The sequence below is a fragment of the Podarcis pityusensis genome (assembly GCF_964106645.2).
Source record: "Podarcis pityusensis genome assembly, chromosome: 2".
NCBI classification, from domain to species: domain Eukaryota; kingdom Metazoa; phylum Chordata; class Lepidosauria; order Squamata; family Lacertidae; genus Podarcis; species Podarcis pityusensis.
Window position 1 is genome coordinate 80954572 of NC_138029.1, and position 12667 is coordinate 80967238.

Genomic DNA, 12667 nt, shown 5'->3' on the forward strand with positions numbered 1-12667 from the left:
CAGAGAGAGAGAGAGAGAGAGAGAGAGAGAGAGAGAGAGAATCGTTTCCACTTCGAGCGGAGTTGGCCCCCAAAGTAGGGCAGAGGCACCTTTTTTCGTGACTGCACAGGGAGGGGGCGGGAGGACGGCTTGGATTTCTCCAGCCGTCCAGCGTGGAGACTAATTTGCTTGCATTGGCGCAGGATCCAGCGCTCCTTCCCAGGTACCCGCCCCTCCTCATCTCGGGCATCTCTCTCTCTCCCCTCCCCTCCGCGCTCCAGCCCGCGTCAGCCCTATAATAGGCTGTTGTCTGCAGCGGCGCTGGGGCGGAGAAAGGAGAAGGGGCTCCTCGGAGGAGGCCGCGCCTTCGAGCAAGCGGACGCGGCGCGCTCGGCTGCCTGGCCTCACTCCGCAGGGAGGTCCTCGGCGGCGACTGCGGCCAGACGCGCGGGCGGCCCTCGGGGCAGACCGGCCGCGCCCCGCCTTGCTTCCTTCCGAGGGGGATTCGAAGAAGGGGCTTGGCGCCCCGAGGCCGCCAGGATGGTCTCTGCCTCCGCCAGGCCTGCGCGCGTCCGGGAAGGAGAGGCGTCCGAGGAGAGGTCGCGCTGAGGGTTGCGCCGCGGAGCCGGGCCGAGGAGGGACCAGGCTCCCGGGGGCCGCGCAGAGCGATGCAGCACCCGCTGGAGCTGGGCGCCGCCGCGCACTATTTCCCCGCCGACCCCTTCGTCGACCACCGATCGCACCGCTACCGGAGTTTTATGATCGAGGAGATCCTGACGGACCACCCGGACGCCAAGGGCTCTGCCCCGGCAGGAGAGCTGCTCAAGTTCGGCGTGAAAGCGCTGCTCTCGGCGCGGCCCTACCACAGCCCCCTAGGTAGGTCTGTGGGCAGGTGGGTGAACCGAATCCCGTCCCTCCCCGGATCGAGCTGTTTGTGGGGCGTGGGGGGGGGCGGGAGAGCTCGGCTGCCCCCCTGGAGAGGGAAGGTGGGGACTGAAACGGAAATAAATAGACATGGACCTTCTTTTGTCCGCGCGCTAAGAGCTGCTTGGACGCTGCTTTTCCCCCTTTCCCTGCTCAAGGTCAACTCTCCCCGCCTGGAAGCTCCACCGATCTGCTTCTCCTTCCATCTTTGGCCGAGGGGGCGGCGGGTGCCTTGGGGGCAGGGAGGTGGCGCGCGAGGGACAGTGAAACTCTGCTCTCGGGGGAGTTTCAGCACTCCGACCCCCACCCCCCAGTATGGAGAAGTCGAGGCAAGTCCCACCTCTTTCAAAGGGAGCAGATCTCCGTCGAACATGGCTAAGGCTTCACGGATCAGGGCCTCGGGTAATCTTTGGCTGCGATCCCCAAAGACCCGCGCGCCTTTCGTTCCGTGGAAATCTAGGGGACTCGCTCCCCAAAGGGCTGGCACGCCAGAGCTGTAGCTCAAGAAATGGACGGGCCTGTGGCACAGCAAAGTCTTACGTTAGTGGGGATTTTTCCCGAGTAAGACTGCAGTAAGACATAACGACTGCCGTCCTTGATACACTAAACTAGGGAGTAATCTCCCGTAAGCTTCGTGGTGCTGATTCGTTTTACTTAATTAACTTTCCCCCAGAAACGGAGATGCAAGTTTGTTGTCTTTGAGAGGGTCAGCGTGTCCCACCACCCATACCCGTAAATAACACAATTCGGAAGATTCCTATTCCGATCCATGTAGATCGGTTTGAGTAAGTAAGTTCAGAGTTTTGGCGTGCGCGCGTGTGCTGGGTCCAGGCAAGGCGAAAGGAAACAACCCGATCCACAACCCATTTAATTTGATGCCTTTAGGCAAGCAGTTGTTTCCACTGGCATGGCATCAAAGGAAAGGGAATGGATTTAAGGCTGCAGTCTTGTGTTCCCTGAGCTTTTGGGGCTGTGGGGTGCAGGGGGGAGGACACGCGTTTTGGTTTATGAAGGCCCGTTGAGGTCGGTGACACTTACTTCGGAGTAAACTGGGACGGGATCGGGCCTCTCTTTGACACCCCCGCCCCCTCCCTTGTGTCCAGATGAATCTACCGCTGGCGGAGATAGCAGAGCCGGTGTTATGGGTGGGTCTTGCAATAAAAAATCCCAAGATCCTGCGGAATGGCGTGGAGGGAAAGAGTCGAGGCTTGCACCGCGAGAGCCGCGGCCTGGACGCGAGGGGAGAAGGGGAAAGGTATTGAACTCTAGTTGCTCCGAACTAACTCCCTTGTGGTCTAGGACCTCTTCCTCCCGGGTAACCGGCGGAGGGAGCCAGTTTGGGCGCTGGGTGGGTGCTCCGCTTCGCTTCACGCCCGATTGGACCAACCCCAAGCTTTCGATGAAGGACGGCTCAGTCGTCAACCTCCAGAGCACCAAAAACTGGGAAGGATTCTTCCAAAAATGGGGTCCTCGCGTGGCAGCGCACTGCTCCCTAAGAGAGCGACCCTGAGCCCCCTACAAAGCAAGCGGGGAGTGAAACGGACCTTCTTGCGAGGGAGAGCCGTTTCAGGCCCAACCCCCCACCCCGCTCTCCTCAGCAGCGTTAGATCAACCGCCCATGTTTCTACGAGTGGTATTGCTTTGCTTTGTTTTGTTTTTTAAGTAACCGTATCCAAATGCGTAAAATGTTTCCTTTGCGTGCCATTCCGTCTTGTAGAGAGGGCCTTTGGACCTTGCAGTCTTGCTCTCGCCTTCCGGTATCTCTTTGCTGTGCCCCCAAACTTGAAATGGCGCCTCCATGACAAACGTGTGTGTGATATTTCTCTGTAGGAGAGGATCCCTTTTCATCCCAGGACGGGTTTTCTTGCCCCTGGTTCCCCACCGGGCCTCCTAGAACCAAACTTACTCTCCTTTTGCAATCTGCTTGGAAACCAGGTGGGGCGAGACGCGTAAACCTTACCGTTTATTGGCGGGGCTGTGTGTGTGAGAGAGAGGGGGGGGGAGCGCGCGCGAAGGAGCGGCGGGGTTGTGGGTCTCTGAGGCCTGCACAGACCAGGCTCTCAAGCCGGAAGGATTCCGGGAGAGTCTTTCCCTTCCCTCTTCAGTGCAAAACGGTTCCCTTTTCGGACTCCAGCGCTGAACAAATTTGCATCCCTCCCCGAGCGCTGAGCTGACGCGGGACCAAGCCCATCGATTTCAAAGGCCTTTCATAGGACTGAGTTTGGCCGAGCCTCTTTTGCTTTTTAATTGACATGGAATAGCAGAGCGATCGGTGGGAAAATGTATAATATATCTTAACTATATCTCCAATGACTTCAGGGAAGGGGAAGAGATAGGCCACAAAATGTTAACGAGGATCCGAGGGCGTACAAAAAGCAGATTAACAGCGTAATCTGCACATTTACAGAGTACATCAGCCCAGCGGGGCTTACATGCAAAGGATCATAGCCTTATAAATCCAGCTATTTTCTCATAGCCGGGTAGTGCTTCGCACGAGGCCCACGATTAAGACAAGCATAACACGATCGCCAACGGGTCTTCAAAACAGAGTCAGGAGATAGCAACGGAGTTGCCAAAAAGAAAAGTTTACATAAGTGTCCTTCGCGTTGAATTCGCACGCCCTCCCCTTTTCTATTTGAATATGTCTGTCTTCAAGCACTGGCCTCAGAAATCATCATTTAGGTCTCATTTTATGTCAGGAGTGGAATTCGGATCCGATACAGCCCCCCCCCGGCCAACAGAGGGCCATCTGCGGTTGGGGTTTTTTTGCCTAGGCGTAGCTCTTTCTGCGACTCTGTAGGAGCAAATGGTCCCACCGTTAGAGAAAGCAGCCCAGGATGGGCTTTCTAAAACAAAACCAAAAGACCCAGTCGGACATGCTGGCCCGGTAAAGCATTTGAGCCCACGTCGGCTGTTTATTTTGGGGCCTCTTCCGCGGGATCCTGGTAAACGCTGCGCGCAAACGCCTAACAAGCCAGTGGCGGCAGCCGGCGCGTTTCGATCTGCTCGTGCTCCCTGCGGGGTGACCCGATTGCCTTCAAGGCCCTTCTTCGACCTACTGAACTACCAACAAAGGCGGCGGGATGGTTTGCCAAGCAGGAAGCCGCTGCGCCTCGATTTAAGCCGAAGCAGGGTGGGTCCGAGGGTCCCTTTGGGAGAGAAACGTCGTGGATGTTCCAAAAGAGAGACGCGAGGATTCTATCGCTTCAGCGCCAGGACTCGGAGCGCGCACTACGGATTCGCCCTTTAGAGTGAAGCGCCACACTCTTGACACCTTTCATGATCGCAGGCTGAAGAAAATAGGAGCGCGGAGAGGGGCCGGTGGGTCCAGGAGAGCTGCTCACATGGCACTCATTGGGGAGCCTCTTTCTACTCTGCCAGGGAAAGAAATCTGAAATTATAAACGATTTGCGTCTTAGTCTATTTTTAACTGATCCCTCTCCCCCGTAGCCGGTATGCATTGGCTCTCGAGCGCTGCCAGCACCTTTCCCCCTCTCCGCCCCAAGGTATGCGGAGTGCGGATGAATTTGTAATTCGCAAGCGGATGCAAATGTACCGCCGCCTTTAGAGTTTCCTCGGCAAGATGAAAAAGTACCCCAAAAATGACCTCCTGCCTGGATGGAGCGAATGAAAATTCCTCCACGGTTTTGCGAGGAAATCATTGAAGGCGGCAGGTCTCTTCCGCATGCTTGATAGGGAAGGTAGTTTCATTGAACTCAATGGGGGCTGCTTCTGAGTAAACAATGCCATTACTTTTAATGGGTGAAGATTTAAGCATATGTTGAATTCTCTCCACTCAGTGCTTAATTATGTTTGGATCCTGTCCCTGGTTTGGTTTAGTTTGGGTGGTTTTTTTGGGTGTGTGTGTAAGCTATGATGTTTTTGCATTAAACAATGGTTGTCTCAAATCTAGCAAAAGTTGTTTACATCTTTTCATTACTCTATTTTCACTTTTTCATTATGGAGGAAAATGCTGGCATTGTCTTAGAAGCTTGATTGACACGCCCTTTAATGTATTTGCATGCAAATTAATGTGTATGTTATGTACAGCTCAGTCCTACACATGTCTACTCAGCCGTAAGTTCCATTGACTTCAGTGGCATTTACTCCTGGATAAGTGTGTTTTGAGAATCTAGCTTTAATCTAAATATCGGGTTACATTTCCATTGCCTTGAGAATCGGCCTATGAAAGTGGAATAAATTTACATTCCATTTAAAATCACATTCATAAGCTGCTAGACAAAAGACTTTCCAAAATCAGAGCAGTAGGCTATATATCAATCTCTATTACCTGTTCTATGGAAAATATTGAGTTACTGCTTCACTAACAATAGATTTCCACAAACATGGAAATAGTTTTTGAGCAACAGTATATACAGGCTGCATGTAGTGTCTTGAATTCTTTTAAGAAAAGGTTTTCATCCGTTTGCTAGACTCATTGCTTGAAAGTAAATTTCAGTAAAATCGAAGGGACTTGTTTTGTCTAATATTGTGCTTCCAATGTTATTATTTATTTTTAAAAACTATTCCTGATGCTCATATGATTCGAAAATACTGTAAATATTTTAGCAGCAGCATTTTTTCCTTTCTTTCCAAACGATAGAATATGTTCTACTGCTCCTCGGGGAAAACTAAATATAAAATATGATCACTGGGAGCAGAATGCTAGATTCACAAGCTGCTGAATAAAACGGCAACATTTTCAAATAAGTCAATTTCTGCCGCTGTCTTAAAGCTTTACGGTGGTAGTGCCATCCTAAAAACATGCAAACAAGCGCAACTTGCGAGTAAGTCCCATAATCGAAGTATTACCAAATAGGACGTTACCTAAATTCGACTGACGTCATCGACGTCTATTTACAGCACAGGAAGCGCCTAATTCACCTTCGTCATAATCAATGGAAGTTTCGATTTAATTTGTTTACAACTGAAATGGCAACACCACTGAAGTCACCGGGGCGCTAGTTTCCTTGGAAATGGCTTTCGGATAAATACAGCAGCTGAAGATCGAAAGTTAAACCAGTTTAGTTATGGAAAATTGGCAGGATGGCTGACGGGGCTTACAGGAAAGGAATCCTTCCATATCGATCTCTCCCGCTCTCATCCCCCACCCCCACTTTCGATACCCAATCGCTTTGGATCTAGATGCACTTTAAGAGGCGCTCTCATTACTCGGCTCTCCTTCCCAGCGCCCTCCAGTAAACCTCCGAGTGGCTGGATTGGGCTGCGGGAGTATCGCTAGTCAGTGCGCGAGAAATCGTGCAACCTGCCCCTATTCACCTTTAAGCCAGAATCAGACACGCTTAGACTTAATCCTAAATCAGCCTGGAAGGAAAAGATCGCGCTGCACGATTTCCCGCGCTCCTGCTGCAGTCTAATCCCAACCTTGTTTACTCGGAAGTAATGCAGTTTAGTTAAATGCGTCTTAACTGCCAAGAAAATACGTTCATTATTATAAACCCCAGCTGCTCCTATTTCCACCCACTGCCTCCTCCTGGCTGGCACTCGGACACCTCCTAGCTAAGAGACTCCCCGTTTCACATCCAGCTTCGTCCTGCCAGATTGAGTTGAAGGGAGAGCAGGAGGAGGAGGAGCGCAACCGTAGACCTCAAGGTTCTGAGTACAGGTCCCGCTCCTCCCAGAGGCTTCCACGGTGATCTGGAGGCAGTGACTCTAATATTCTATCTCACCTGGGTGGGGAGATGAAATGCGGGACCTACCTGCCACGCAGGTCACCCAGAGCTCCCTTGAGAAAAGTTGACATGCAAATAAAGGAAATACATATATAGATCAAGCGATTCGAGATCTCAGCGGGTTCTTAGCTTCTTTACCACCTTAGAGGCCTGTCTTAGGACTCTATTAATAATCAGCCAGCCACATGATGGGAGTTGTAACCTAGCGAGGTCTTAGAAGGGCACTGCGCAATCCCTGCAGTAAAGATCTTTGTGGAGAACAGATTTATAGTGATCCAAGGGGTATGCCCGAATACCAGTTTCTGGGCGTCCCAAGCGGGGCGAGTGCTGCTGCTGTACTCAGGTCCTGCTCTTGGTTAAGGCGACTCTGGGTACAGGATGCTAGCTGCACTATCTGGGCCTTCGGCCTGATCCGGCAGGACTCTTCCTGTGACAATACTTCTGTGCGCCATTGCGCCACGGGAAGCCATAATTCATCTGCTCCCCTTTAAAGCGCCACAAAGCTTCTTTTGTCTGTGGGTAAGGAAAAATCCCCTGAAGAGTGGCCGGAGAGTACCGAGCCTATGAATCTGCCAGGCGCAACAACAAACTTTCTTCCCCGGGATCTTTGTCCTGACGCTTTCCTGCTTCCAAACGCTGCTATCTCGGAAGTGGGGGGCGGGCAAGGGTGCTAGACCTAGGATTCTCACCCCCCCCCCCCCGCTGTTGACTCTCAATCTCTCTCTCTTTGTTTTCAGCGGTGCTGAAGGCTGAGCAGGCGGCGGTTTTCAAGTTCCCGCTGGCGCCTCTGGGCTGCTCAGGCCTGAGCTCGGCGCTGCTAGCGGCGGGCTCCGGGCTCCAGGGCGGCTCGGGGCCTCCTCACCTGCCCCTCGAGCTGCACCTCCGCGGGAAGTTGGAGCCGGGGACTCCGGAGGCGGGAGGCAAAGCCAAGAAAGGCCGTCGGAGCCGCACCGTCTTCACCGAGCTGCAGCTGATGGGCCTGGAGAAGCGCTTCGAGAAGCAGAAATACCTCTCCACGCCCGACAGGTGGGCCCTCGCCCAGGGAGAGGGGGGAAACGGGAGCCCTGGGAGTGGGTGTTAGAGGCAGCCCCCCCCCCGGACGGGGCGTACAGCCGGACAGCACACGGTGGTGGGGATCGTTGTGGGGTGGGTGAGGGGAATCCTATCGGCTTGCCTTCCTGCCAAAAGAGAGAGGGAGAGCGCACGTCGAGAAAGCCAGCCCGGGAAATCTCCCTCGGGGACTCTTACAGGTGTCAGGATCAGTTCCCCCCAGTCCCCACCAGAGCTCAAAGTCCGCAAAGGTAATGGGGCAGGCCCTCCGCGAACGACCCCACCTGGGCAAGCCTCCGACCCCCGCTGAACCCTTCTTCCCCACAATGGGGGTGGGGGTCCAAACCCGGAATGAGTCCATTCTTCCGTTGGCCGCCGTTTCTCCAGCAGGACAGCACCGAGGGTGGTTTCCCACATCACTGCAAGATTTAATTGTGTGCGCAGGAGGGTACTGAGGCCCCCAGCTTGAAAATATGGCTCATTTTGGGTTTGCTTATTGGTGATGCACCAGACATTGCAGTGTGGAATACTAGATAGGTATATATAACCTTTCTTTCTGGAAAGGACAACATAACTAATCATTCATGAAGCTCCCTGGACGGACCTGATAAATTGCTTATTTATTTCTTTTCTTTAGCGAGCCAACCTCTCAGGGTCTTCATATTTGCTCACTTTATATACGAAATGCTGCGCTCCCAGAACTAGAGGTCCTGACCCTATTAAAGAGGATGGGTGGTGGACGCAGAGGGAAAGGGATGGTGAGTGGATAGCGGCGCAGTTTGCCCGCAAGGGAAGGAGGATCTGGAGATAGAGATCTCGAGCCACGTGCGCCCTCTCTTCTCTTCCCTGTAGGATAGATTTGGCGGAATCCCTGGGCCTGAGTCAACTACAGGTGAAAACTTGGTACCAAAATAGGCGAATGAAATGGAAGAAAATAGTAAGTGTGCTTTCTGGAAGTTCAACCATTTAAATCGGTGTGTCCCCCCCCCTTCACCCCATGTACTTAGTTAGGCAACCGCTGAAAAACACACTGTCCCAGCCAAATGGTTTTTCTTGACCTCCTAGGGAAGGGAGAAAGAAGGCGCCAGTACGTTCATCTTTATATAATGGCAGAGGTTTGTTTTCTCTCCTCCTGCCTGTCTCCAAGTACCGGTGTGACCTGGATGCATCCACCCCAGCCGTAAAGGAAAGAAAATGCTAGTCATTTGCAACCCTTTCCTCTGCAGGAAAAGTAATACGCCCCCAACCCACAGATTTCCTAAGGCTGCAGACAGAAAAGGCTCCTTCCAGGGGTGGAGAACCTCTATCCACCAGACGTTTTAGACCACAACTCCTATCAGTTCCAGGCAGCATGGCTAATGATCAGGAATGATGCGAGTTGTAGTCCAACTCGGACTGCAGTATACAGCGCCCGGAACAAGCACTGCGGAAAGCGATAGGGCCCATCTCATTGGACTGTGGCACAGTCAAAGATTGTACCTTTGCCATTGGTCCAACCCGACCCAAATCGTCAGGGCTTCCCCGGGCAAAACGTACTCTTGGCAGGGAAGAGCCAGTCGACCCCACTTCCACGGTCCCATGATGTATAAGAAGGACTCAGGATTCAAAGCTGATCCTCCTCACTGCGCCCCCCTCCCATTGCTGGCAGAAAGCCTGACACTGGTGATCTGTGGGATTGATAGATCCATGGATTACTCGTGGATTTCAATGTGGCGTTCTAACGGGATGGTAATCGGTGCAGCTTTGTCCACACCGATGCCTTCAACCTGCTGTTATCCCAGAACCAGACCTTGCCTGGGATATTCAAGGGACGGAGAGGCTGTCCTGTTCCTCACGTGGAACTTGAACGAGATGATGTCAGATTGAATTTGGGCTGTTTAAAACCAGTCTCTCCTACTCTGATCCTGACCGCAACTTTAAAGTCCAGATAGATAGTTGATCGATCTTACTTACACCCCGATTCTCACAACAGGAATGTGGGAAACAAACTCATTGAAGTAAGTGGGGCCTGACACACATGCACGGTGATTTATTATTAGTCTTATTCCATCGGTGTGCACGGATCACTACAAAGGAACGTTAGACAACTTGGGGAGACACCCAGAGGAAAGGTCTTGCTGGAGAGGCAAGTGTAAAGGAATAATCATCATCATCATCATCATTAATTGTGTTTGTATACTGCCCTTCCTACTGAAAGAGCGCAGGGCAATGCGCAGCGTTTTAGAAAAACCTCACCTTTAAATCGAATCAGTCAATTAAATAAATATTAATCCCACTCTTTCCTCCCAAAGGAACCCAAAGTAGTCAAAACACCCGGACAGTGCAGAACTTAAACCATAGTATGGAAAAGCAGCACATAACATGGCTGATATGCGCAAACACAGTTAGTACTGGCAGTGCACATTGTAATTGCATTTGCGCGCAGTAGTTATGAAGAAAGCGGCAGCCTTGTACGCCTTCCAGGGCTCATAGGACTCCAACTCCCATCAGCCCCCGTCAGCATGGCCAATGGCCAGGAATGATGGGAATTGTAGTCCAGCGACCTCTGGAAAGCCACAGGCCCACCATCCCGGAAATTCTACTGGGAAGAAATCCTGTGGATCCTGTACAGGATTGCAGTGCGGTTGTCTTTTACGGAGTGAGCGTCTCTTCCTTGTCGTGGCCTCAAGCATCCGTCAGACATCATCTGGCAAAAACAGGGGGGCGTTTTGCAGCGTCCTTTAGGCGGAAATCCTGTGCTTATTTTAGAGCAGGCATACCTAAGAATGTGATGCGGAGGGCCACAGGTTAGGCACCCCTGATCTAAACTCCTGGAGAAGCTCCAATTGTAAGCAGAAGTACTCCTATAAAACAAACCAGCACGGATCTTTCCTGGTTAGGAACTGGTGCTCTGAGTGAGTGCACAGATCCAGCAGCCAAGGCGATCCTCTCTGTTAGCCTCGCTCCTCTGCAGCAGGAGAGTGACCCTTACTTGCTGCCTGAACATGGCCACCGGTTTCGGACAAGACTGGTGCTTCTTTAACAGCTGCGCAAGGTAGAAACCCAACAGGTGAGGCGATCTTCTGCGTGGAGAACAACTTGCTGGAGAAAGGCTCGCCCGCTGGATTTCTGCCTGCCAGGATTCTGTCAAAAGCGCAGGATTTCTGCAGGAAAAAACCAAACCCAGACAGTCCTAGTTGACCCACTGGATCGCGCAAGCCAGGTGGAGGGTCAGGGTCGGTGTTAAAATCCTGGTGAACCGATGCTTATTAGAAATCAGGAGCTTTTTTTTTTACTTTGAATTTCCCTTTTTTAAAAAAATAAAAAGGACGGGTTCCTTATAAGCCTGTAATTCCCCGCCCCCCAGCTGATTAAATTCTCTGGGCCTTCTTGCTTTCTTCTCCCGATTTCCCCCCTTTTTTCTTTTTTGCAGGTTCTGCAAGGCGGAGGGCTCGAATCTCCCACGAAGCCCAAAGGCCGCCCGAAGAAAAACTCCATTCCTACCAGCGAGCAGCTGACCGAGCAAGAGCGAGCGAAGGAAGCAGAGAAACAAGCGGAAAGCCTGGGCTCCCCCTGCCAAGTCAGCCAAGAGGAATAACGGCGCGCCGCAGGCTGAGGCCTCTCGGCGGGAGTGCCTTGCAACACAGAGACTTACGGTACTGCAAAGGCGGCCGCGGCCGAAGCGCCTTGCTTCTCCATTGAGTGGCCTAAGAGGCTGGATCCGCGACGCCTTCGAAATCCTCCCTCTCGCATCCGCGCGCGCCCTGTTGGAACCTCCAGCCATTACGGCTTGAACTGCAGGCTTGTGCGCCTTGCCAATCGACTAGTCCTCGCTGAGGCGCTCGCTTGCGCGTACGTGGTTTCTTTAAAAACCAAGTGGATTGCCTGATGCGTAAAGAGGAGTAGGCGCACAAAACAGACGAGGGGCGCGCTACTGACTTTGTTTTTCAGAAGCTGCAGAGTGGAAGAAGATGGGTGGCAAAATGGTTAGTGGACTATTATTCTCAGTTGAATCCGTTGTATTTACTGCGCGTTTGAACTGCCCCCGCCTCAGTGCCTGTTGTGCACACGTAAGGAAAACGTCGCCTTCGCGCTGGGTGGGCGTTGGGTGAGAAGGATTTGGGCAGAAGGGGGGCTCTTTTTCTTCTTTCGCTGTCTCAGACACGGGGTGGGGTGGGGTTGGGGGTCCCGCAAATTATTCGACAGACAGACGCCTTTTACAATCGGTTTTCATTAACATGAAGATATTGATTTTATTTCAATAAAGTATTTTATGGACGACTGGCCTGAGCAATGTCATGCGTTCATTTCCTCAGAACCGTCGAGGCCAGGAATGGGAAACCTAGGCGCCTCCCCGCCCCCCCCATAGGAGTCAATGGGGCTTCACCCCCCCATAAAATATTTGAGGGGTCCTCCGCCAAGTTGATGGACATTTCAATTCAAGTGGTGTGCGTGACCACATGTGATTGATTATGCGGGGCGGGGCTTACCTGGGCCCCCAAATATTTAATTCTAGTTGGCCCATGGGTATGACCAGAATTTTTGGTTGGGGGGCAGGCTTTTGTTAAGGGGGGGCAGAACATAATTTGATGGAATGATTGATTGATTGATTGATTGATTGGAAGCAGCTGCCCCCTGCCCCCCTTGGCTACACCCATGCCCCTGCCGCCCCCCCACCAGATGTTGCGCAACTTAAATTTCCCAGCAGCCCCAGAAAGCGTGGGAGTTGGATTCCAGCAACAATGGGGCTAGCCCAATAGGAGGATTCCGGAGAGTCAATGGACAACTCACGTTCCCCCGAGAGTAATCCTCTCCCTGTTCAATGGGACTAACTCCCAGGGACCTGTGCAAAGGCAGATTTCCTGGGAGCAACTCTCAGGCCACTAATTCGAGGCAATCAGCTGCAGGAAAGACAGTCAAATTCTTAACAGTGTTCGTAGATCAGTTTTCGCAAGAATACAAACCTCCCATTGTTAATACTGTAACGTTAATTGCCACTCTCTGTGCTTTCTGCATTTCCTTTCGCTTAGATCTCAGGATTT

General features: G+C 52.2%; 1 protein-coding gene across 1 annotated transcript; it reads left to right on the forward strand.

Annotated features, from left to right (window-relative positions):
* The first annotated feature begins 370 nt into the window (after positions 1-370).
* Positions 371-11798, forward strand: BARX1 (BARX homeobox 1). The gene is made up of 4 exons (XM_080997065.1): positions 371-855; positions 7334-7622; positions 8499-8583; positions 11059-11798. Exons 1-4 carry the CDS (start codon positions 648-650, stop codon positions 11221-11223), a joined length of 747 nt encoding a protein of 248 aa, XP_080853191.1. The 5' UTR covers positions 371-647; the 3' UTR covers positions 11224-11798.
* The last annotated feature ends 869 nt before the right edge of the window (positions 11799-12667 follow it).

Bases quoted from the DNA above. Each gene is read 5' to 3' on its own strand.
- BARX1 (XM_080997065.1), top strand. From the start codon at position 648: ATGCAGCACCCGCTGGAGCTGGGCGCCGCCGCGCACTATTTCCCCGCC. The intron at 856-7,333 runs GTAGGTCTGTGG...CTTTGTTTTCAG, and splicing joins GCCCTACCACAGCCCCCTAG to CGGTGCTGAAGGCTGAGCAG. The intron at 7,623-8,498 runs GTGGGCCCTCGC...TCTTCCCTGTAG, and splicing joins TACCTCTCCACGCCCGACAG to GATAGATTTGGCGGAATCCC.